Consider the following 23,976-nt stretch of genomic DNA (forward strand, 5'->3'; position numbering starts at 1 on the left):
ATCAACGCGATCTGCGTGCGTTCTCGACCACTGTCATGGCTCTTGGGGACTCTGCGTTTGGTGTACACGGTACTTTCGGGGTTGCTGCGGGCTCGAAACTGCTATCGGGGGCTTGTTGCCCTACTATGGACTTGGTGGCTATTCTATCTGGGGAAAGACTAGCTCTCTGGCGCATGCAGGGCGGGAGCGTGTGGACCGCCGACGTGCACAACGTGATCGACATCGAATGGAGCCCAGACGGTGCGTATATCCATGCGGCATCCGCACCTACTCACTATTTACTAGGCAGAGTTATCCTCTGCGTTCATCAACCACCCCGGGCCACCCTCTGGTCTGTACATGATGGCAAGCAAATCGGCGAACTACTCGTCCCCAACACCGTTACTCGTATCACCGGCGTCTGGTGGGTTGAACCAGATGAACAACCGCCGATCGACGAACTTGGAGACCTTATGAAAAGAGGTCCCAATACTGTGAGTCGCTCGCGTTCACATTGACTCCACTAACATCTCAGTAGCCGGGCTCAGCCCACTCACTCTTAGCACGTCTGCCCCTCCTGGAGCCTTATAAGGATCCTCTTCCGGCGTAAGTACAATCTATGGCACACCAGTTTCATTTCAAACTAGAATACATTTGACAGAAAACCAAACCCACTAGGCGCACCCATAACCTTTGGTCTCCCCGACCCCAAGCCCACTCAAGACTGGCGTACGCCATTACCCGTCGTGCAAAGGATCCAGTCTCTACCCCCTTCGCCCATTTCAGCATCTCTCGCACCTACCGACAGGGTACCAACGCGGAATAAGCCCACAAGTTCGACAACAAAGGATGAACAAGTCGACCCGAACCGTGGCACCCTAGTTGTCATCGCAGACTCAAATGGGCTAGTCCATCTCTTCCTCGATGGAAGCTACGCCGTGGGCGAGGTGCGTGTTTACCCATCAACCACAGCCGTGCGAATTAGCGGCCTGTCCAAACGAGGCTCGATCACTTCCTTTGGTGTGTATGGGTCCGGCCTCACCTCTAGCATGACGCGCTCGACATCGCTGGCATCCACCCTCGTCCACGTACCTCTTGCGACGACCCCGGAAACACACAAGGTCGCACGGGCGTCGTCGACGTTGAAAGCATTGCTCGAATACATCCACCTCGGTGTCGAAGAACTGGAAATAATCTGGTGTGGTCGAGCGAAAGATGGGCGTGGGGGTGTGAAAGACCTTGGCTCATTTTGGGCAAAGATCATACTCGAGAAGGAACGAGCTCATGCCGGCCGTAAGTATAGCCCATCCTTTGATTCGTATTGATTGTTCGCACTATATCCCTTTCATCTATCAAACGCACCATACACACACCACTGATCCCATTTCACTCAACGCCGTCGTTCAAATTGTCTTTATCTGACCTTTCATTTCGCTCCGTTGGTTTCGTCATGACACACTTTTTGCACTGCCCTCATTAATGACTAACATATAAGTTCCGTAGGCGTGACTCTTGGACCCGTTGCTCAACTAACATTGTTACTACTTACGGGACGCGCCACAGATTCCCTGCAAGATTTCCTAGGTGGTGGGGGAAAACTAACGGATCGGGTAAGCGATCTATAAACACCGTATCTGGGAGAAAACTCACCAATACCTGCTCAATTATATCGTTTGAAATCTTTGCCAATGGGATGGTCCGCCGCCGTCGGCCGGTACTTTCCACTCCGGCATCCCACAATATGGATCTGGGGGCCTTTACCACTTGGCGGTGGATATACCTTCTACATCTCCAACCCGACCTATCTTCTCTTGTTTGGACGACTTCGACCACGCCCCTGCCTCCCTTTCTATCTCTACGATCGACTCCAAATGATCCGGTTCAACTCTCCTTTGGCCCCTGTCAAACCGGTATGCTCCCACATGGATGGCCTGTCAAACAACTTACGATTTGGTCGAATTGTACTGACTCCTATCATGGCACTTTGCCCAACTTCAATACAACGCTGCATGGTTCCCTTACGATCTGGGTGGGACGGCGATAATCCTGACATTCTAACGATACGATCTCTTGGTGCGAATCGCATATACAATCTCCGGGGCTCTATCTGTGATCTTCTAACACGCTCGGTCGCTCGCACGATCCTGGTCCAAACTGATCGACCGCTGTGCCTACACTTTGGCGATCACTCGGGCGAAACCGTGCTTTCCGCTCCTGCCATACTGGTTATCACCGCGATGGATGATCTGGGAACCTGTCCAAACAATGCTGGCTGCCTGGTGGACACGCCCTTCTCGCCCCCTTGCCCTGGTTGAAACCGGGCAACGCGTTAACAATGCTTTTCTTAACTCGGACCAAACCCGGGATGTTCCTAACTTGGTACGAAACTGGCTACATGCACCTACCGAAACTTCTTCCATTGAAACACATGCATCTATTTCCCTCTCTCGAAACTGGACCCACGCAATCCTCTTACTCTTACGTCCTAATCCAACATGCTTCTAATTTCTTACCCGAACATGTCGGATGTTATTATCATCGACTTGTATACCGTGTGGATAGAGTATCAATCACTGGGAACAAACGGTCTCACATGCGTTGATCCGCATGAGGGATTATACGAGTCAACGGATCGCACCCGCTGCTGAACGTGTGGTAATCATACTCGAGGAAATCAGAGGGTGGGCTGCATGGTGAGTTCGAATGAGTGGGTCCATCATTGGAGTTGCCCGGGTCACATAACGAGGCTCTTCTACCTCCGAGTCTATCTCAAGCTTCCGAGTGGCACCCATACACGCCCCTGATTTGACTTTATGCTTCATGAATACTTGTCGATCGCATTGGTTATTTTACCCCTTGCTTTGCCTTGGATGGTGATTATTGCGCCGTTGCTTCGCAGACGTATCCCGTGACTGTACTATGCTTCTCATCGTTCCAGATCCAGGTGTAAGTTGTGTGCATTGCTGACCCGACTTTTGTTCTTTTCTTTCTGTCCTACCCTTTGCGCCTCGACATCTACACGCCTACACGCCGGGATTACGCGCAACGACAACCGCCTGGCCGGATTGCACAACACGCAACGTTTGTCTGGATTCCGCCTGGACGTACCATCTGGACTTTCTACACGCAACAACCGCCAATCTCACGTCTGGACTCTACACACATGCCTTCACGGGGGCTCGATATGTACATGCACGAACGCTTCTCTGGACACCCCCCTGCGCTCACACGACCCCGTTATTCCCTTTTGATCCTCTTTCTATGCGCGCAAACATACCCCTATGCACGCACTAACCCCGCCACGCGCGCGCCCTCATCTCTACTATGCACACACACACATATGGACATACCTCGCCCCGTACACTCGGCTCTATAGGCCTGACCGCTATGCCCAGTTCCGATTTTCGCAGGAGGTGATCGAACGTTGTCTTAGCCATGCGCACCGGTTGGTTGCATACGTCCAGTGGCTTGCGATTGAAGCCAATGCGGAACTTGCCCGGTTTGTTGAGTTTATCAAGTTTATGCGGAGCGGTGAGTGTATGTTTATTTGTCCCCAGTTTGGCCTGTAAAGTAGAGTTTCTTTTGTTGCGTGTCGGCTTTAGGCCTATGGAATAGGGGCGTATGGTTCCTTGTTTATTCATTGATTGATGCCACTGGAAATCGAGTATTTTCTTTCTTTCTCGTTTGCACATTGTTCTGTTCTTTTTTGCTCCACACCGTTTGTTATATTCCATTACGCATTTCGCTCAACCCTTCTATTCACATGTGCTAACCTAAACTTGCCTCGCTCCCGACGCCCACGCCCACACAGAGATCCAGAAAGCGATCGAACCGGACCTTAATGCGCGCCCGCCTGGACAGACACAAGTACAATACGACACGCTAGAGGCCATGGCATACATCGAGCAAGGGCTTCTCGAAAGCGCGCTCACCGCCTGGTTCACAGGCCTCGGACCTCGGACGTACCCCGGCGAGCTATCTCACGCGACGCCTCCGACCATGAGGGAGGCAATTGAGCAGGCGAGGCGCGCGCTCGACGGAAAGGACGACGCTACCGTTTGTTTGTTTCTTTGTGACGTCGTTCTCGTGCAAGGTGGTACTGAAACATAAATGAGAAACCCTAGGTAAGAAAAGGAAAGGAACCGGCCCAAGTCCAGGGTGGTCGATCGTTGCTAGCCGAGTATCCGGAGCGGAATATCTTAGTGATGGTGGATGAACTTGCAAAGGGGTGTGCCGAAGTATGCGAGGTCGCTGCGGGGGCTACAACGAGAGGTGCTCAAGTCGACGGAGTATCTGTACGGGCTGGCGACAGCGAAGATCCGAAAAACGAAGGCGAAATAGCCGAGAAACAACGAGAACTTGCGCGCGAGTGCACATGGCCCTCCCAGGAAGTGAGTGCATATATACTTAATATTTTTGTGGTACGATTAGGATACATTTCAAACAGCCGGTAGCACGTCCGGAAACATACGTGGTGACACGGGTCAAGAGGGATTCAGGCAGGGAATATCGTGCGTTCCGGTGGAGTTGTGAGTTGGTGCGTGGCGCTGATATAGTGATGGGTGTTCGGCCTGGTCCGGACGGCAGTGTGCCTCCTAAGAATTCGGCCCGAGCACGAGGCGCAGGCGCAAGAGAGAGCGGGTGTGGTGATCGAGTGCAAGGTCAATGGCATCGACGTAGAGATCCTTGACATTGGATTTTTCGACGACAATCAACTCCTTGTCATTATTCGTACACGAGGTAAGCTAATGAATTTGCTTGCTGAGCGGCTCCGAATTAGATTTGAATACCATGTCAAAAGGCAGGGCGCATATTGGCATGATATACTACAGGGAGCTTGGGTGGACTGAGGATGTCTGGGGTGGCCAAGAGGTGGTGTCCCGCGAGGGGCTGATTGAAGTGGTGATGCATTACCACGAAACTGACAGGGTACGCGGGGGGGCCTTTTCGCGTTAAACGGGGATCTGAAAGCTGAACTAATGCACAGGTGGGTTTGGCGCAACTGGCTCAAACAATCGCTCGCTCGCGGGAGCTCCAAGGGTGTGGAACGGGACCGGCTCAGCTGGCCGTGAACGGCCGGCGGGGACGGCGGACGGCGTGTGTACTAGACTCGGGCGGGGTTGTAGAAGTGTTGGATATGGAGCTTGAGGGCGGCGAGGAAGAGGCGGAGAGCGAGAGCGAACGAGAGTGATGGCCTCGCGGCAGTCTCGACCCTAGGATAAACAGAAATGGGTTACACCAAACACAATTGGATAATTCATTTCGGGTAGACCCTTAGCACGTGTTTGGTTTTGTGAGAGGAGTGTGTTAGAGGAGTGAGACATCCAGAAGAACGGGACCCCCGCAGCCAGTCCATACACGGGCATGCTTCTTGGGTTGGATTATCCAACTCATGGCGTGCCTACCATCGCGCTTGATTAGGTGCGACGTGATCCATTCGAGCGAGCTTCCTGCTCCAGCAGCCACCACGAGGCTGGTTTCTCGAGAGCACAAATCCAGCCGATCCGCCAGTCGGATTCACCATTCCCCTCCTCCTCCACCATGTCTACTCCCGTCGATAACAAGGCCGACGACCTCTCTCCCACTGAGCTCGCTACTCTCCGCCGCAAGAAGAATGCCGATGCCCAGGCTGCCTTTCGCTCTCGCCGCGCCAACTACATTGCCAATCTCGAGGAGACTGGTATGTTACTACTGCTGCCTACCTCTCTTCAGTGCACTGACCTCCTCCCAGTCACCCGCCTCGAGTTTGTTGTCCGCCAGCTGCAGAACAACTGCCGAGAGGCCCGTGACATGCTCGAGGAGACCAAGCAAGAGAACATGGAGCTCCGAGCTACTATCAACTCGATGCGCCAGGCTGAACGGGAGCGGGAGCGAGTATGGCGGGCGCTCAACAACCGCGGCAATCCCCAGGCAACGCTCTCCGATGCCTCGTCCGACACCGACGGCTCCCTCGTGACCGCCAACTGCCAGCAACAGCTCGGCATGGTCCAGATGGACAACTCTCTTATCGACTACCAGGGCCGCGGCCTCACCTATCCCCAGCCTGGTGAACTCTCGGTACACCAACTGCCGTCTCCGGCCGACACCATGAACGCACTCCCCAGCTACGATGCCTACGCAAACCAGAACATCATGCTTTCTGGTGCCAACTACCCGCTCTTCAACGATAACCACCACGACGGCTCTGCCCAGTGGAATGCTTCGATGGGCGGAGGAAACGCCTATTCGTCCATGGATGATGGTTCGGCCCCTGCTCCCATGACCTGCTCACCAGGTTCTGGCCAGATTATCATCCGGAACTTGGTGACGAGAATCAAATGGAACGCAACACCATGGTTCGCTTCCACAATTCCCCCGGTGCTCTCACCACGTTCGACCCCAGCGTCGTGAACATGCGCCACCCCAGCACACCCGCTTCCGCATCTGACCATGGAGCCTCGGAGGAAATCGAGTCCATGGACCCCCAGACACCACGTCGACTCACCCGCTCCCGCTCCCACCTTCGCCGCCAATCGGGCAGCGATCCCTATCCTACCCCCTCCACCGGCGGCTCCAGCGAATCCCGCCGCGAACGCCGCCGTGCCCGCGACGACAGCCCCGATGGTCCTGCCTTCTCCGACACCTTGGCTGTTATCAAAGCCCAAGCCTTTGGCACCGCACGCAAAACCCGTACCCGCGCCAACCGAGGTGTATCGGAGCACGCCGCTCGAGTTGCAATGGAAGTTCTCGAAGCCCGTGGGTTGTCCCTGGGTGTATCACTTGACGGTGCAGTAGACCGACGACGAAGACGGAGCACGAGGGGTGTAGCCGACGAAGATTGAGATCAACATCCAGCGATCTCCCGAAACGACTTTTTGTCCCGACCGTGTGATTCCTTTCTTTCACTTGCTTTGTCTTTTTTTGATTTGCTCTGTTGCTGTCTTGCGGGATATGAATACTTCGAATTTTCGTATCTTTTTTTTCTGTTCTGGACAACACTTTCCCTATCTCTCTCCCTCTCCATCATCTCTCTACTCGCATCTATGTATTCATCCACCAACTTGTCTCTTTAACTCGTGTCTCCTTACCCGATCCACTTTACGACCTATCCTACCTATCCTCTGTACAGTGTATATGAACTCTCATGCGTTGTAAAATACCCCCTCCATGACTCCGAATCCCGCATTATGGCCCCCATGTTTTTTTGTTTTGTTTCTGTTTTTCTCCTTACGATAGCTTGCAATCCATTCAATTCATATATCTCTATTTTTGTTATATGAGACCCCGCGTGCTGTCAAACAGACTTCTCGCGGTAATGAATTCATCCTCCCCGAACTACCCTAGAATAATTTGATCGGGCCCTCCCCGACGCAACGGACCTAATAAATCATGCCACCAGGGCCAAGCCAGTCAAGACATCGTGGAGTGGGCGATAAAACATATCGTCCTTGCACAGCACTCCGGACATCTCCTGTCCTGGCAAGGTCGCCGCGACAGCGACAAGTGACGTGCGCCATCATCGGGGTTCTTCTCCTCTCCAAATCCGGCTCTAGCGAGAGACGTGTTAGATTGAGATGTTCGAACTTGCATGTATGCGCGGATGTTCCTTTTTAGGTAATGCCAATATTGTGTGCGTGTGTGGGGTGATTTAGAGTCGAGCCGGGTTGGCCAGCCTTATCAATGAACCGAAGAAGAACCCAGGAGCTTAAACCTGCTGACGTATCATATTGTGCGTTCTTATTAATTATAAGAATGACCAACTTCATCGCATGAATCGGGACTCTTGGCACGTAATGAACTTCAGGACGGTGATAACGGATGGTACTGATCCAGGGACTAGGGTATCGGTACTGCATACATTCAACCCGCTCACTCGGGGAAGAAGAAAAAACCAGATAATAAACACTCCAGATGTAATAGTTAATGGATACAGCTTAACTCGCGGAAAGCACAACCCCGGCTTTAACCTCACCTCAGTCCCCCCCCCCCCAACGTAACTAAAAGTTCAAAGCTGATGCCGGCGGCTTGAGTTTTACAGCGAAATACCCGAACCGCCGATTCGAAAAAAAGCGGGTAAGGGGTTATACGTACTCGACGACCAAAAAAGCGATCCCGAGTGCTGCGATGGTGATTGTCGTCCAGGGGCGATTGAGATCGCCCGATGAGTTAGGGATGATCGTCGGGGAAGGGGTAGCGATGTCACTCGCACTCCCAGAGGTAGCGGTGAAGCTCAGAGGCGAGCTACTGGCACCACAGTGCGCCATTGGAGGGTCAGAACAAGTCGAATAGGCGAGCCGCCCACATCAACGATATAGTTCGATACCGATGACCAATGTCGATAAGAAACCCCCAGGATAAGTCCACGATTAGAAAGGACGTAAACTTGATAATGATCTGGTGATTTAAAACTCACACACTAGGGCTACCTGAAACCGACGTCGAGGCAGACGTTCCAGGTGCACGAGTTGAAGTCGTGCCCACATCAGTACCAGCCTGTGTGCTGGAAGAACGTGTGGGTATGATCGTCGTCGTCGGTGTACTAACACTATGATGAAGTGTAGATCCATCAGTGAGTAGCCAAAACACCCGATCGCACCTCTACCTCCTAATTCCAACACCCGGTGAGACTTACCTGGCACTGGTCGGACTTGTAGTAATAGGCAGCGTATTCGTGATCGGCGATGGGATAATAGGCGGACCAGTTTCTTGTTCCTTAGTAACCGAGACTAGGGCTAGCAGAAAAACAAGACGTAAAAGCGACCAGAACGGAATGCGCATCATCGAGGGCAGGTAAACCGCAAGCTTGGGAGAAGCTGTAGTGAAATAAGCTGCTTGTTTGGTAAAGCTGGATAACAAGATGATAGCCGGTGGATAAGTGGTGATCGACAAGATGACGATACTGGTGGTCACGATGGTGTTCGAGATGACGGGTTGGGAGTAATTAGAAGATGTGGCTGTTATGCTGCTTGATGTATGGCACGATTAACCCTTACATGGTAATTGTGGTTGAGAGCTGCGCTTGCAACGAGGTCAGATCACGAACACGATCATGACACAAACCACGCACATTACTCTATCGTTATGTTTCAGCCTCCAAGCGTTGGCGAAGAGTAAGAGCAAGAAAAATTCTGTTATTTTTATTTGGTATTATTGAAATGCACGTACAAATCTCAGTCGGATCAAACATCATCTTTAGAGCAATGAGCATTCTAACAATCCATGTCTTTTCAATGCACAAAAATCTCCATGATACCCAATCAATTTACTATATACATTCTACAATCCTATCCTTGTAGACAAGCCGAGCTAATTAGTAAGTCTCTGGGGATGAGGAGAGGGATCTACTTACACCGAACCTGGACTCCCAATGTCTTCTCTAACGCCCTGGTAGCAAAGTATCGTACGTCTGCGTCAGGATCGTTGCGCAAACTTTCAAGAGCAGGCACAATCGATCGCTGCGCAACCTCGTGACCCTCGGGCGAGCCAGAAGCAGAAAGGGAGCCACCTAACTTTTCAAGGCATTTCGCAATATTGAAACGGATATTAGGGATAGGATCCGTGACGAGCTGAAGCATAGCTGGGAGAACGCTATCACGGATGACCTCTACGGTCAGGCTTGGTGCCATGGTCTGGGTTATAGATAAGTACGGGAAGATGATAAATGATGCGAGGACGTACAGCAATCGCAAATACCGTCGTCATTCGATGAAGATAATTATTGTGATTGGCCATCGCAAGTACTTTGGGTATAATGGTTGTCTTGGCCCAGTCAACCCCAAATACTTCGGTCAGGCGCTTCAGGTTGACTGTCGCCGCCTCACGGATGCTATATACATTATCGCCCAACCACAACATGCAAAGATTGCTCAGTTGGTCGTCAAAAAATGTTACACCAAGCTGTGTCGAAAGAAGAGGGATGTACTCGATAATGGCCTGTCGGACACGCCATTGTTTGTCGTCGGCCAATTCGATAATCGCGGGCAAGAGCGATTGCGAAAGCATCTCAATACCGATAACTGCGCACTTGGATTAAATAAACGTCATCCGGTTATCAAATATTGACTCACCCCCAATCACTTGCTCCAGCTTTCCAATCAAGTTCAATCGGACCTCAGGGAACTCGTCTTTTAATAGGTGCATGAACAGAGGCAAAAGATGATCGATGGTGCCTTCCCGGCCGAGTAGCGGAGACAATCCAGCAATCTCCTTTCCGAGAGCAGCCCGAACATGTTGGGAGGTGTCCGTGGAGAGATCACGCACGCAAGGCAAGACACGAGCCAAGATGACATCACGATCAAGCAGTTTGGAAAATCCTAGGGTGTTGTGTGAGCCCATGAACCCGGTCCTCATGTACAAACGAAATTACCAGGAATCTGACTGGCGGACGCTGAGCGTACCTCGGCCTCGTTATCTTTCAGCAATTGAACATATGCGCCGACCATCTCATCTCGGATGATTTCTGGACCAACAACCGAAGCCAGCTACATAGCTCCTACGTAAGTGACCGTTAACCCCTAGACCAGTATATCATACAAACCTTCACAAAATTGTTGGCAACCATATACCTGACTCTCCAGCTCTTGTCTGAGACAGCTTGTCGAATCTGAGACAGCAATTGTTCTTTGACCTCTGCAGGCTTGAGTTGTTCCGCGATAGCGATGAGGGCCTCGACTGTCAACAAACGGACTGAATCTTGATCGTCGGATGCCAGCTTTTTGTAAATAGGCAAGCCTTCAGAGAGTAAATGTTCCTTGGAGAGCTTCTTGATAAACGGCTGTGCTCTTGGTTAGTATTTGTGGGTGCGTATGGGTGGATGCGACGCACACCGAGTCCCTTGGCGGCTGCTCGCCTGACCATGGGAGTATCATCGTGCGCAAGACTCGAGTAGAGTTTTCTAAGCTCATCCTTATGCGATGCGGAGGAAGGGTATGCGGATACATATAGTGCGGCCGCAGAAGTCCGAGAAGTAAACCAGTCACCACTCGAGAGCTTGCGAACCATAGGTACGAGATACTCTTCAACCTGGCGCGCAGATAATAGCCCGGCAATCTTGTTAATCGATTCTGTCGCCTAAATGGACATAAATAGCAAAATGCTTGACTCAAAAAAGTTACACGCATAGCGCAGTTACGCGTACCTTGTCGCGTACCAAGGTCTCCTCCATTGTCGACAATTTCTCAAGAACGGGTAATAGTAGGTGTGCATATTCGCGGCCACCAATGTATTCCTCAAGCCCATTGCCAAGTTCCTCACCAATAGCGACCAGAACCTCGTCTTCGTCGTCGAGGGAGTCGAGTAGGAAGGGCACTAGTTCGTCGCGTGCGCGCTGGGGGCCAAGGGCAAGTGCAATAGTTGACACGCGGTGGATAGCATTCAGACGGAGCTGGACATCCTCAGACTTGAGCTCATCCATAAGGATCGCAATCGGGTAGAGTTCATCCTGGCCTTGGGTGTCCATTCTGTAGGCGATAAGCACACTATCTGCTCAAGTGTAATATTCACTTGCCTCGGGTCTAGTCACGGTCAGGAGAATTGATAATTATGCGTGATACGAGGTCGTGGCAAGAACTGGTAATAATCGGTAATCGCGTGTATGTAACCCGTGTATGGGTGAAAGTGGGGCAAGGGTTGGCGGTTGTTTGTGTTTGGCCGCTCTCTAGCGCTCTCGACTGAAACAAGCGCCAAGACCCGCGATTGAACGACCACGCCTGAAAATCATCTTCTTACACACTACAAACCCATGGTAAGACTGATCTAAACTAATTACTTCCGTAACACCTATATCTGCAACCATATACCGGGTCCGGCCCGGTCTTATTGCATGTAAGCTTGCCGTTTGTCGCATGTTCAATGACCGCCCCGAGTTTGGGAGTCCAGTGGTCATTTTCAAGTACCTCGTACATGCGCAACTATACCCACACCCTTCCAGTTAAGTGCATTCTGGTCCGCCAATTTCATCAAAGGCAAACATGAATAGGATCGACGCGCGCATGTAGCCTCTTCTCGACGTTTTCACGGACCTATCCGCAACATCCCTTTGCGCCCCTTGAGAAAGCCTCATCTTCACATAGGGCTAGAACCTATCCTCACTACGACGCTTATAGTCTAAATTTAGGGACCTCCTTAAACCTCGTGTTAAACCGAATTATCCAAACCGAACGATGCTAGGCTGAAAACGAAAATTACAGATGCTGTGCTCGAAAGTCCTGACGGCTTCGTTCGGGGTGGGCATGATGCCAGTGATGATATAGCATGAACGGGATTCAGTGCTTTTTGACGGACCTATCATCGTTTGATGTTATCGACATACAGTTCAGCCTGATACGATTGGTTTTCAGTCCCCGATGTTCGCATGATGATATACCAGAGCTGTCACGGTACCCGCACGTTTGCCCGACACCGATGCTTGGTGCAGATCGATACATCAAGTCTGGCACTGGCTTCGGCGCCAGAGTGATGTTTATTATCTGAATCTGACCGAGGATTCGAGGTTGACCATTGATACGTGGGCTCGAACTTGAAGGACACGGAGAAACCATGCCTTGTTCGACGTTCTTATTTGAGCTTAACAGTAGTCCCAGGATATTAGAATCCGGGTCTATTCCTATAGAAGCAAAACCGTGTAGCATTGTTGTCCATATCGCAAGTGCATTGTTGATTCCATAAGGTGGTAGAATCGTGTTTTGTACTTATTGCAAGACAGGCTTCAGGCGGTGACCTTGCCTTGGAAATTCAACACTTTGTCATTTGAGGATGTTTTTTTACTTGTGCTATTGAGTAAGATTGTTTCAATACCTGTGGAACTATCATTATGCAATGGAGGAATGTCAGCCCTATGGCCGAGGGCTGACTGTACGGGTCGATCTCCACATGTATTTACCTTATTCCATGGTACCTCTTTGATGAGCGAACCACAAGGTGTCTTGCCCAGCAAACCACACGTTTTATGTTCCTAATACCTTGGTTGAATTACGTTGGTGGATCTTAGGTATAAAACGATCCTCCCCCTTTTAGTATGCACAGAACCATTACGTTCAGAATTCCTCTGGCAACTCATGAACTGTATGCGGTGAAATTAGAACCCTCTATGGTTCAAGGTGTGGCGCATTCAAGTAGGGGTTCAAAACTCTTGAGGTCCTGTAATTTAGCTTCAAAGCGTCAATCTTCTGTGACGCTGGAACCCTCAATGTCACCAAGATGCGCAAAGTGGAGCATTTGGTCGCATTCAGCCCGATTATATTGATGACACCTCGTAAGTTAATTCAAGTGGCCGCCACATCCCGGATCCCTCTGGTGATATCATTGTGAAACAGGTGGTATGAACCAATCATGGCGCGCGGCTGGTTAATATCCGTACCTTTCAGTTCCACAATCTAGGTTTACCTCCTGGTAATATGTGTTAATTATAGTGGCGGGACCTCGATCGATACCTTAATTCCAACCATCGAGTAGAGTAAGAACGATCATAGGGTGTCACCCCTGAAATCACAGCCCTACTCTCAGGCCGTTACAACAATCATATTCAGAACCGAATTGCCTGGTCATGGCGTTTTCTTAAGCACTATATTCCCAGTTTTATCACCAATCCATTGACAAGAAAGCAATGGGTACAATTAACGCAAAACCCTTGTAATAAGTACACCTCAACCACTACCTACACTTCCCTTCCTGCCCTTTCTGCTCCTTTCGACCTTTTGTCTCAGTAGGTTCTCTCTAAGCTCATTCTCCACCCGTGTATTTACCGTCTTTTCCTAGTTACTTTATTTGTCAACCCTTGCCTATCCCGTTATTTTTCAAAAAAATCAACTCACGTCGTCTTTCTCATCCTGCCCCTCGCCCCATCGACTCTTCTTCCCAGATGCAGCTCCCTTGATGCTCAGCGGTTCGACATCGACTCCAGGTTCGCTTCTTTGGCGTTTGCGTGCGTTGGGAGAAGGTGAACGTGAAGTCGTTCGACGGGGCGAGTCCCGTCTGCGTGACGGTGGCGGCGGTGGCGAATCGCCCCTTTTTCTAGAATCGTCTCTTCTGCGCGGAGAACTATCTCTCCTGCGTGAAGAACCGTCTCTTCTACGAGGTGGTGTGTCGTCTCTTCTGCGCGAGTCATCCCGACGACGGGGAGAATCGTCTCTTCTATTACGAACGGGCGAATCCCTTCGCTTTGGGGGTGGAGATCCGCTCCTCGATCTCGCGGATGGAGTCCTTGATGGCGAGCGGCGACGATAGGGAGAACGTCTCCTTCCGCCTCCACGAGGAGGAGGGGTTATGGAGCGCCTGTTTCCTCTCGGGGAAGGTGAACGCCTGGCACCACGGGGTGAGGGAGAGCGTCTATTACCACGAGATGGTGAGCGTCTTCTGCGCGGAGGAGATCGACGACGTCCACCTGGGGATGGAGATCTGGGGGAAGGAGAGCGCCTGTACCGCCTCCGTGGAGACGGGGACCTGCTTCGACTTCCAGATATGGAGCGGCGACGTGGCGGACCTCGCTATATGTTAGTTTCCATTATACAAAAATGCGTTAACCCAAATTCCATTGATGGAACGAGTAAAATTTGGTCGACCAAGAATGTGATGGATTGATTTAGTTAGTGGGAGAATCCATCAGTCCAGTTCCCATAAACCAAACTCAATGAGAACTCACGTCTCCGCGTCCACCACCTCCACCACCGCCACCACGATTACCCCATCCCGAGTCGCGACCTCTACCACGGAACGAGTCTCCTCCACCGCGCCCACCGCCTCGGCCGCGCCTCTCACCTCTTTCGCGTTGACGAATCTATCGTGTACCACAGTCGGTCTCGGTTTTGACATTTCAACCCCCAAAAAAAAATGACTGACCTCGTCCAGACGCAAATCATGCTCGCCCCTACGCCTGGCTTCTGCAAGAGCCCGTTCGTCGGCCTCGTGCTTTTGTCTGAGCTCTTCTTTCTTTTCTTGCACGAACGATGCGGGGACTCCTGCGGGGGAATCTTGTGCTTCAAGCAAGAGGGCCCAGAGCGACGACATGAAGGCCGGAGTCTTGGATTCCAAGAACCCAGTAAGGTTAATTTGCATGACTTTTGGGTCGGGCTATGGTGACGAAAAAAAACAAATAAATAAATAAAAGTCAAGGTGAGTAGCCAGGTGAACAAGGTGGTACTCACAGGCTTCGACCGGTCCTCCAAAAGCCCCATGACATACTCGACCACGACCTCGTCCTCAAATCCAACGAGTTCGACCACTTTTTTCGTTATCCACGGGCGCATGACCGAGAGTTCGACCTTGCGCATGTCAACTTTACGGTCAAACTCTGGGGGAAACTTGATCGACTTGAGTAGACGGTGTTCTTTATCGGCGAAGCGCCGATCCTAATAATGCCATGAGTTAGTTGGAGCTGAGAACAATGGATGATAAAATAAGCAATTACCTGCTCGGCAGACGTCCCCTTGAAGAATCCAGCATCGGCCATGATGAGGAATAGGTCAAAGTGCGGAGCAATGAAGTGCGTGCCTGGTCACGTGATATCTTATGTTTGTGACGTTTTGACTCTGTTGCTCACGTGCCGTGGGGAATCAAGGCTTCGAGTAACGCGTATCTCATCGGCGACGACGACCAAGCTCGAAGCGACAATGGCGGGACGCAAGAAAACGGTAGAAAAAAGTGGAATAAACCAGGTGGCGCTGACCAACTATTTCTTGATGAGTCATGGACAAGCGGTGAACCGGGGGACCGGGGTTAAGCGGGAAGATGATGAGCCGGATACAAATCGACCTGGACTAGAGACTAAGAAATCGTTTGGGAGCTCGAGTCTTTCGTCTGTTGCTGACGAGAATCCACCCACACCTCGTCGCTCTAGCCGCATTAGCGCCAGCGTCACACCTGCTCCTACTGTTCCCCCTCCACCGCGCACACGCACGTTTGTGCCTCTCACTCCCCCCCGCATGCCTCCTGGACGTATCAAAGGTCCTTCGCCCCTGCGCAGCCGCGACAAGCGCCGCAGAACATCGCCACCGTGCTATTGGACTGCCGACGACTACTGCGATCCCTCCGACACCGATGAAGTTCCCAGTAGCCAGAAAGATGATGCAGAACCTATGATCGACGATGACCTTGAAACACTCGAGTCTATCCCTATATTTCACATGTCATCCCCCTCGACATCTCTCTCGTCTGTCGAGCCACCCACTCCGGCAATATCCACTCCACCACGTCCGCTTTCTCCCGACTCAAAAACCCGCCACATTGTCGACGACATCCGCGCCAGGGCCCGTGCCAATGCAGCCTCCACTTCCCCCACCCTCAAGCGATCTCACTCTCCATTGGACGATAGCGACTCGGATTCCCTTCCCGACGGTAATTTCTTCTTTGGCAACACGGCCCAACCGCACAAGCGCCGGTATGTACATCACCATTCCACTCTAATTCCCCCTAATTGTCCGTCAGTGCCTCATCTACACCATCTCCGAAAGCCGTCAGGCGCTCGGCGCGGAAATCCAAACGTCCAAATTTATCCCCAGCCACGATTGTCTCTTCCAAACCAAAAGCCAAACCAGCTTCCAATCCATTTGCTGCCCTTGTCAAACAACACGCTGCCCGCGCCAAACGAGAAGAGTCTCTCCCGCGTGCTCCCGACGGATCACGCCAGACGATCTTCGACGTAGCCAACGCCGCACTCTTGCGCGACCCCGATGCCAGTTTCGATGATCCCGAGGGTGGCTCACAGGAATCCAATGCGGCCCTTAATCAACTGGCAGAAAGTGGCTTTGCAGCCGAGGCAGAACGCGTCCGTCGAGCCGGAAGCACAGGAAACATCGACTTTGGATGGCGTGTGTTTGCAACCGAGCAGCCCAGTGGCAAGATGTTGGCCGAACTTCCGCACGGCCTCGAAGGGATTCTCACTACCCCGCTCGCAAAAAAGGTTTGGGGATGGATTACAGTCAAGGTGCATGCCCAGGGTATGGTACTCCCTCTTTCGCTCCGCCACACTTGGCCTAATGGGTTTACAGATTACGATGCTCTCGCGGAAATACTAAATAGTAACCTCGTCGAGATTGCATTTTCCAATCCATCCGAGCGAGCCGCGCTGGAAAGGGTTATCAAGTGGCTAGTCGAACTTGGTAAGCTTACCATATTACATTTTAATCTAACCATTCCGGTATTCATCCTTTTGACAGTCACCCTTTCACCCACTTCAAGCCGGACCGCGCGATATGCTCAGCAACAGGCTGTATGCCTCGTGAGATACCTGGAAGACTCGGACGCCCACGACCGGTGTGCAATGCACGCTGCACGCTGTGCTCTACGAGCTGGACCCCCCGGTGACGGTGTTTATCTTGCCCGTTCCATTCTTGGCGAATTACAAACCGAGCCGAAGTATGCTTCGACCACTGGGCACGAAAGGAACTCCAGAATTTGGCTCTGTGCCCAGTTGCTCAGAGCCCTTGCGCCGAGGTATCTATTCGTCACAAAGCAGCTAGCCATAAAACTCTAACTTGATTTCTATAGGGCTAAGAATATCTTCCCTGTGATTGTCGTTCTCTGCTTACTCGGACTCGACCCGGCCCTGCAGGTTGGGACACGTTCCGAGATTGCGGAAGTGGTCGAGCAATGCTGGATCACCAAGGCCAAATCTCCCGAATCCGTGCGTCTCCTATTGCCGCATTTCCAACAAATTAATTGCTTATGAAATTGGATTTTTACAGCAATTGTCACTGTGCCAGTCGCTCTTTTCCGCCTTTACCGGACTTCCCATTCAACAAAAGCGAGATTTGGTGATTAGGGTCATTAGAGGTACTCGACCCATTGGAGTCTTGCTATGCATGTGGTTGTCTATCGCGTTTTTGGATAACCAAGGCCTGACGGGTGTCTCTCCTGTATGTCCTTGCTCTTTCCTGTTTCCCAGCAACTCGACTGATAAATTCAAACAGGAACAATATACATCCCACCCACCACTTGATAGAATAAACTCCTATACACATACGATTCACATTACACCGAAACTGATTATTCAGACCTCTTGCAGGCTGCTCAGCTGTTGGACATTGCAATGTGGGATATTGGGGCGCTCGTCCAGGCCGAACGAAACGCCGGGAGATCAGTCAAGTATCAAGCGGGCGTGCCGATCGACAGCACGATTGCTGAAGTCATTGGGTATTTGACGGATGTGCACGGGCGGATCTGTGAGTCTTGTTTCTTTTTATCGTTTAGCCACTTGGTATTTTCAGTTCTTGGAGAACAGCGGCTAACGTTGTTGTGTTTTAGTGGATGCTCGTGCGACCGACCTGGAAAAGACGACAACCAAGGCGTACCTACAGACCCTGCAGGTCAGGCTTGGGTGGGATTTGATGGAGGCCGCGAGGAGTGGGCAGCGCAAAGGGATGAATATTAAGGAGCTGTGGGGCAAACCGAAGCCAAGACCCTGCTAATGGTCTGTGAAAGCCAATCGGGTGGCATACCACTCTATTTCTCCTCCCCGCGTTTGTGTACGAGATTCGCCCCAGCGTACGAGATGTTCTCGTTGTCGTTCCCTGTGTGCAAAACCTTTTCATTCAACGTCCTTGCGTGCAGGGCGGTGAAGGAATTTCACCCGCTTGCACGCATGGAACTCTTTCTGTTCTGTTTCTGTTTCTTCCGCTCTTTCTTTTCTTCTTTTCTTTCTTCGTTCACTAGACATATGTTACCTTTCCGCTAGTTTCTTCGTTCGCAGACACTCTCATCCAGTGACATCACCATCGTCTTGCTCGTTTCGTTTGAGTAAAACTTCCTGAACTGACTTTTTTCTTTTTACGTTTCGACCCTAAAGGGGTCTTTTATTTGCTTATCATTCGACTAATCCCGAGTCGTGTCTGGTTAAATGAATTATATGTGTATCTATTGTTTCATTATCGCGAACCTTTATCTGAATACAGTATGTACAATGCGATCAAATTGATTGATTTAGACATATGATATTCGGGTCAAGATTCGCTTGCGGTTTAAACCTCATCGAGCTTATCGAGCTCATCAGGGGTTATGTCTAAATAATGTAGCATCCAGGTACGTACGTACATATGCGCATATATTCAGGTACGAGGGGCTCTTTATGTACTTTCTCGGTACCGAATTGGGAGGGTGGCGCGTAGTTTCTTGGATTATCAGGTTCGAGTAGGGAGACGCGCTTATATAAAGGAGACGACGAGGGTATATGCGCAGTTATCAAGTGCACAGTTACCAACAAGACTTCTAGATACTTAACTGTATGCATGATATTATTTTGACGGGTACTACTCCGTACGGTAATAGGTTAGCCTAGGTCGATCTGTTCCCATTCTGCGCAAGATACTAGGGTTTGACTTTGTTTTATGGACATTTGACATACCGTCACACTTATATGCAGCACACGGGTTATTAGATAACATCCGATCTGGATTCGTCGAGCCCCACTCGAGCCGTCTTCTACTTCGAATTCCTGGCGAATTAAATCGACAACCCGGCGAGAGGTCGATTCCGTACTACCCTAACCACGAAGAGCTGTGGAGTTCAAAATGTCAACCAGCATTGAAGGAACCAGAAATACCAGTGTCAAAAAGGCCTGGGTGACGCTCGCGACCAATGTTTGTTGATATCTAAAATCGTCGTTTTGTTCGTTATTAGTCGTCTGATAAGAAAACCTATGTCGTGGGCGTTTTAGTCCTCTTTTGGTCGTTAAAGCATCATGGGACAGGGTATCCTGTGGTGGCTATGGTGAACCCATTAAAGAAAAACGACCCCGCCGAGAGTCTTCCTCAAGAATACCGAGACATCCTAACAAGCATGGGGATTATTCTGCACGAGGTCGATTGTCTAGTTTCTCAAGACGGGGGATACACAGGCGCCGACGCTCGATTCGTCGATTCCCGGGGCAAACTGAGGGTATTTGGGTTGACTGAATACGAGGCAAGTCTGGGTTATAAACCCAAGGATTCATATATATCTAGCCAATACCCAGCTGGGCGCAATTACTGACTGGAGTGTACTTAACACAGCGGCTTGTGTTGATTGATTCCGACATGTTGGTAAGAAAGAATATGGACGATTTGTTCGATGTTCCACTTGAGGAGGGATGGATTGCGGCTGCGCATGCGTGTACTTGCAATCCTATGCATATAACGCACTATCCTTCTTACTGGCGGGCCCTTGATACTAATGTTTTGATGACATTTACTAACACGGGCGTGCGTGTGTTATAGGATTCCCATAAATTGTGGTCATACGTACTCCAAACCCGCTGGACCAGGGCCCGACGCACTTTGCACGGCCTTTCAGCCTCTCCCAGAGTCAGGAATTACCCTGCATTCGATCAATTCGGGCATTGTGGTGCTTAATCCGACCGAAAAACTCAATGACGAAATTATCGATGGCCTCCATAATGATCCTAATGTCACCAGATATGGCTTTCCGGACCAGGACTTCCTTTCAAGTCACTTCAAGAACCGGGTTAAATTCTTGGGATACGAGTACAATGCATTGAAGCCTATGCTGAAGTGTCACAGTGCAATATGGAGAGACGAGAACATTCGCAATGTGCATTATATATTCAAGGATAAACCATGGGTTCTTCCGGAAGATACGGAAAAGCTCGATGAGCAATTTCATGTTATACACGGGTGGTGGTGGGATGAGTGGAGAAGACTCGAAGCTGAAAAGAAGGAAGAACAGTGGTGGGAGCTTGTCGTCGACCTGACTTCCCTTGGTTCCAAGGGTATGCCGAGCTGAGACGCATGTATTTTATCCATTGTTGATATAAGCACATGCTAGGGCGTATCTATAGCAGCAATAGCGTCGGTTAAGATATTTATTAAGGTTTCACATTCATACTCAGCAGACATGGATATTGTTTTGATATTTTATGTTTAACATTTAGCTAACTACAACTACAGGCGTGCATGATTCCTATCAAAGGTGTGCAAGTGTCCCAGTAATTTTGGTTCAAAACGCGACCTTGGAAATGGTTTTCCAGAATGCCTCGCCCTGGGCTTGAGCAATAGCCGTCTCGATTTCATTAGGTTGGCGAGAGCCATCAGCACCCTGTGTCAACACGATGTCAATAAAAAAACACTCTAATTTCGGAATGGAGGGCATCTACGAACCGCGAATGCACCAGCTCCCCAAGGAGATCCACCATGAGGCTTCTCAAAGCTGGTGAGGTGGGGGTAGGCCGTGGAGTAGTATCCGAGAGGAACAAAGATGAGGCCGTGGTGCGCAAAAGTCGAAATCGAGTTCGAAATGGTTTGTTCCTGTCCTCCGCCAGGAGTACCGGTGCTCACGAACACACCTGCGTATTTTCCGTGGAGCGCCTGCTTCATCCAGAGGCCACCGGTCCTGTCCCAGAAGGCCTTCCACTGGGCGGGGAAGTTGCCGTAACGAGTGGGTACACCGAACAAGAATGCGTCGTAGTTGACGAGGTCGTTGGGATTGAAAATCTCGTAGCTGGGCTTGTTGGCACCCATCTTAGCGAGAACATCTGCGGGGAGCGTCTCTTCAATTCTATCAATGGCATATAAGATTTTGTGATTGTCACCCGTGGTAGTTGGGCACTTACTGGTGGATCGTGGCGCTACCACCAGCAGATTCCACGCCGGCCTTTACGCACTCAGCCACTACACAAGGCTTCAGCATTGGAAAACAATAACGCATATATAGTGTTTAACTTACGCTTGGCAATGTGGCCGTACATGCTGTAAATGATGATTGCAACCTACAAAAATCAAAAGTTGTCATTTGCATATTGCAATTGTGTTGGCATGGCGTCACTCACGCGAGGAGCCATTTCGAAGGAGCTTGAGTAAAAAGAGTAGAAGGGACGAGTTGAGGGCTAACAGTCGCGTCGAGAGTGTTATATGTACCTAGGATGTAGAGAAGAGGGTCAGAATGACCGGTTTATATACAGGAGGCCGGGAGACGCGTCATAATGGTCGAACAAACGCGAGCATAGTGGGGGCCCCGGTTGCGATTGAAAGGAGAAGAATCTTCCCACGGATGGGCCAATGACCGACCTTGGACCTGATTATGAACATGCATCACATCGCAGTTGAGTCGAGCCACTTCTGCGAGGTTGGTAAACCAGATTGGTTTATCAAATGTGATCAGGAGACCGTGAGAAACCATGTGTCTCTTCAAGACCACACCGAAGAAGTAGGGACTTGATCTATGAATGCAGCTTACAAAGGTCGTGGTGTGAACAGAAGGACGCGCTCTGAGAACGCCGTTGCTAGTCTAAGCGATATCACGGCTATTAATCCGGAGACAAAATGTTTACTTTATACGCTTAGTCCATTCGGGTGAGTATGTCTAAATGAAGGTTGCATTGAATAGCGACAGCGAAAATAGAACAATATAACTGAGTACGTCCAGATTATACACCATCATAGCTCGCGCCTCCCGCCTTGTACCCGCGTCAGATACGGATGACAACTCCAACACAAATATTAGAACATACCTTTCTCAAGCGAATGACAATCGGCTCCTCCTTCAGGTCCTCCATTTCACGGGCCGAAACCTCTATGGAATACACTGCAAGTGTCTTTTTAACGTCCGCCAGATGAACCGAGACCTAAACGCAAACAAGGGTCAGCAGATCAACGCAGAGACTGGCTTATTTTCGTCCACCTTGGCTTTACGCATGACTCCAGCACTGGCGCCAATCCACGAAATCAGGATGAATTTTTCTCTTTTACTCTCTTTGTCATTCGCGTAAGACACCCGAACATAAGCATACACCACTTCAGAATCTCCCAGCTGTCCACTTTCGCGGAGTTCTGCGAGGCCTCCGGTGCCCGTTGCTTCGAGCTTAAGTTTGTCTGAACGCGCCGACTGGGGCCATTCAGCAGATGAATGGTAGATATGACGATGTAGATAGTAGTTACCTCGTACTTGAGGACAAGCCAATTTATATCCGACTTGTTTTCTCTCACATTCTGGTACGCTGTGTGAATTCAGGTTAAAGCAAGTAAGGGAGCCTGGACTAAGTTCGAAAGGCCTCACCTGTGGCGATTTCAGGTTGTGTAACATCAGCCATTGGTACTTAATACGAGGGGGAAAGCAAAAGAGAAAGAACAACGAGATGTGATGAGGAAAGGCACGAGTGGGAGAGAAAGAGAGCTGTCGTCGCGGGTCGTTTCCTCGTGCCTTTTCAAATTCATCTCGCCAAATACATATTCTCAGTCCGCGTACTTAAGCGCCTATATAATTACGTCAGTGTATTCTTTACTGTAAACTGCTCTGATCAAGAACTTCGTTTGGTTGCTCCAGCATTTCTCCCAGTGACAACAATGACTGCTTTATACGCTGCCAGGGCGGCTAAAACTCTACCAATACATTATGCCTTGTATACTTCCAATCGACTAGGACTTATCTTTTCAATTGGCACTCGTATCTTCTCTCAGAGTCACATACTTGCCAAACAATCTAGCCCAAAGCCTTCATCCAAAAAATACACACCGAAAAATGCAATACCAGAAACATCCTACTCTAACAAAACCATCTCTACAACTACACCATCTCGACCAGAGGCGTTATATAAGTCCATCCTGTTCGATAAATCACTATCGAAATCTGATCCTAGCCCCGCCTCTTCAAAGCCACAATACCCCCCTCGACCAAGGTCACGCCCTCCTCCAACACCCTCTGAGTATAAATTACATAGAGAGAGAATAAAAAGCAAATATCCAGAGGGATGGGCGCCTCCTCGAACCATATCTCGGGATGCAATGGAGGTCTTACGAGCCCTGCATGCAAGCGATCCCGTCCAGTACCGAACGCCCGTACTCGCCAATAAATTCAAAATCAGCCCGGAGGCAGTATCCAGAATACTCAAGAGTAAATGGAGGCCATCCCCCGAGCGCGTTGCAAAGATGATCGCACGGGAGAACTTGAACAAGGACAAGCGGATTGCCGAGAAGATTAAGATGGAGCGGGCAGAGGTTGCCAAGTCGCTGGAAGGCCGTTTGGATATAGTCGAAAAAGCTCAAGGGAAAGACAAGTTAACCATGAAATAGTAAATACAGTATTTATTAATCTAATTGG

The 23,976-nt window shown here is 50.3% G+C and overlaps 11 protein-coding genes across 11 annotated transcripts; 7 read left to right on the forward strand and 4 right to left on the reverse strand.

Moving 5' to 3' along the window:
• Positions 1-35: 35 nt before the first annotated feature.
• RhiXN_00744 (WD40 domain-containing protein) lies at positions 36-1,304 on the forward strand (the record flags this gene model as incomplete). The annotated part of the gene is made up of 4 exons (XM_043320563.1): positions 36-240; positions 286-473; positions 518-585; positions 641-1,304. 4 exons carry the CDS (start codon positions 36-38, stop codon positions 1,302-1,304), a joined length of 1,125 nt encoding a protein of 374 aa, XP_043179575.1.
• A 363-nt stretch (positions 1,305-1,667) lies between these two features.
• Positions 1,668-2,294, forward strand: RhiXN_00745 (anaphase-promoting complex subunit 4; the record flags this gene model as incomplete). Its single annotated transcript, XM_043320564.1, has 1 exon — positions 1,668-2,294. The coding sequence occupies one exon, from the start codon at positions 1,668-1,670 to the stop codon at positions 2,292-2,294; it is 627 nt and encodes a 208-aa protein (XP_043179576.1).
• A 966-nt stretch (positions 2,295-3,260) lies between these two features.
• On the forward strand, positions 3,261-5,170 carry RhiXN_00746 (uncharacterized protein; the record flags this gene model as incomplete). The annotated part of the gene is made up of 7 exons (XM_043320565.1): positions 3,261-3,510; positions 3,791-4,035; positions 4,104-4,370; positions 4,427-4,508; positions 4,567-4,719; positions 4,781-4,908; positions 4,967-5,170. The coding sequence occupies 7 exons, from the start codon at positions 3,261-3,263 to the stop codon at positions 5,168-5,170; spliced, it is 1,329 nt and encodes a 442-aa protein (XP_043179577.1).
• Positions 5,171-5,520: 350 nt separating this feature from the next.
• Positions 5,521-6,800, forward strand: RhiXN_00747 (uncharacterized protein; the record flags this gene model as incomplete). The annotated part of the gene is made up of 3 exons (XM_043320566.1): positions 5,521-5,659; positions 5,711-6,220; positions 6,265-6,800. 3 exons carry the CDS (start codon positions 5,521-5,523, stop codon positions 6,798-6,800), a joined length of 1,185 nt encoding a protein of 394 aa, XP_043179578.1.
• Positions 6,801-8,039: 1,239 nt separating this feature from the next.
• On the reverse strand, positions 8,040-11,416 carry RhiXN_00748 (protein phosphatase PP2A regulatory subunit A; the record flags this gene model as incomplete). Its single annotated transcript, XM_043320567.1, has 10 exons — positions 8,040-8,202; positions 8,372-8,503; positions 8,591-8,912; positions 9,308-9,587; positions 9,637-9,974; positions 10,026-10,271; positions 10,325-10,439; positions 10,496-10,732; positions 10,783-11,028; positions 11,096-11,416. 10 exons carry the CDS (start codon positions 11,414-11,416, stop codon positions 8,040-8,042), a joined length of 2,400 nt encoding a protein of 799 aa, XP_043179579.1.
• Positions 11,417-13,713: 2,297 nt separating this feature from the next.
• RhiXN_00749 (Serine/arginine repetitive matrix protein) lies at positions 13,714-15,403 on the reverse strand (the record flags this gene model as incomplete). Its single annotated transcript, XM_043320568.1, has 8 exons — positions 13,714-13,716; positions 13,770-14,046; positions 14,096-14,283; positions 14,339-14,437; positions 14,597-14,731; positions 14,794-15,024; positions 15,099-15,302; positions 15,362-15,403. 8 exons carry the CDS (start codon positions 15,401-15,403, stop codon positions 13,714-13,716), a joined length of 1,179 nt encoding a protein of 392 aa, XP_043179580.1.
• A 160-nt stretch (positions 15,404-15,563) lies between these two features.
• Positions 15,564-18,359, forward strand: RhiXN_00750 (uncharacterized protein; the record flags this gene model as incomplete). The annotated part of the gene is made up of 8 exons (XM_043320569.1): positions 15,564-16,330; positions 16,378-16,889; positions 16,941-17,051; positions 17,109-17,385; positions 17,440-17,575; positions 17,655-17,807; positions 17,957-18,113; positions 18,196-18,359. The coding sequence occupies 8 exons, from the start codon at positions 15,564-15,566 to the stop codon at positions 18,357-18,359; spliced, it is 2,277 nt and encodes a 758-aa protein (XP_043179581.1).
• Positions 18,360-19,725: 1,366 nt separating this feature from the next.
• Positions 19,726-20,667, forward strand: RhiXN_00751 (glycosyltransferase family 8 protein; the record flags this gene model as incomplete). The annotated part of the gene is made up of 3 exons (XM_043320570.1): positions 19,726-19,824; positions 19,938-20,130; positions 20,189-20,667. 3 exons carry the CDS (start codon positions 19,726-19,728, stop codon positions 20,665-20,667), a joined length of 771 nt encoding a protein of 256 aa, XP_043179582.1.
• A 213-nt stretch (positions 20,668-20,880) lies between these two features.
• RhiXN_00752 (NAD(P)H:quinone oxidoreductase, type IV) lies at positions 20,881-21,721 on the reverse strand (the record flags this gene model as incomplete). Its single annotated transcript, XM_043320571.1, has 5 exons — positions 20,881-20,979; positions 21,042-21,438; positions 21,494-21,551; positions 21,607-21,649; positions 21,710-21,721. The coding sequence occupies 5 exons, from the start codon at positions 21,719-21,721 to the stop codon at positions 20,881-20,883; spliced, it is 609 nt and encodes a 202-aa protein (XP_043179583.1).
• A 585-nt stretch (positions 21,722-22,306) lies between these two features.
• RhiXN_00753 (cofilin/tropomyosin-type actin-binding protein) lies at positions 22,307-22,969 on the reverse strand (the record flags this gene model as incomplete). The annotated part of the gene is made up of 5 exons (XM_043320572.1): positions 22,307-22,336; positions 22,391-22,504; positions 22,561-22,764; positions 22,818-22,876; positions 22,936-22,969. The coding sequence occupies 5 exons, from the start codon at positions 22,967-22,969 to the stop codon at positions 22,307-22,309; spliced, it is 441 nt and encodes a 146-aa protein (XP_043179584.1).
• Positions 22,970-23,222: 253 nt separating this feature from the next.
• On the forward strand, positions 23,223-23,948 carry RhiXN_00754 (neugrin domain-containing protein; the record flags this gene model as incomplete). The annotated part of the gene is made up of 1 exon (XM_043320573.1): positions 23,223-23,948. The coding sequence occupies one exon, from the start codon at positions 23,223-23,225 to the stop codon at positions 23,946-23,948; it is 726 nt and encodes a 241-aa protein (XP_043179585.1).
• Between the last annotated feature and the right edge of the window lie 28 nt (positions 23,949-23,976).

This window comes from Rhizoctonia solani, chromosome 4, assembly GCF_016906535.1.
Source record: "Rhizoctonia solani chromosome 4, complete sequence".
NCBI lineage: Eukaryota > Fungi > Basidiomycota > Agaricomycetes > Cantharellales > Ceratobasidiaceae > Rhizoctonia > Rhizoctonia solani.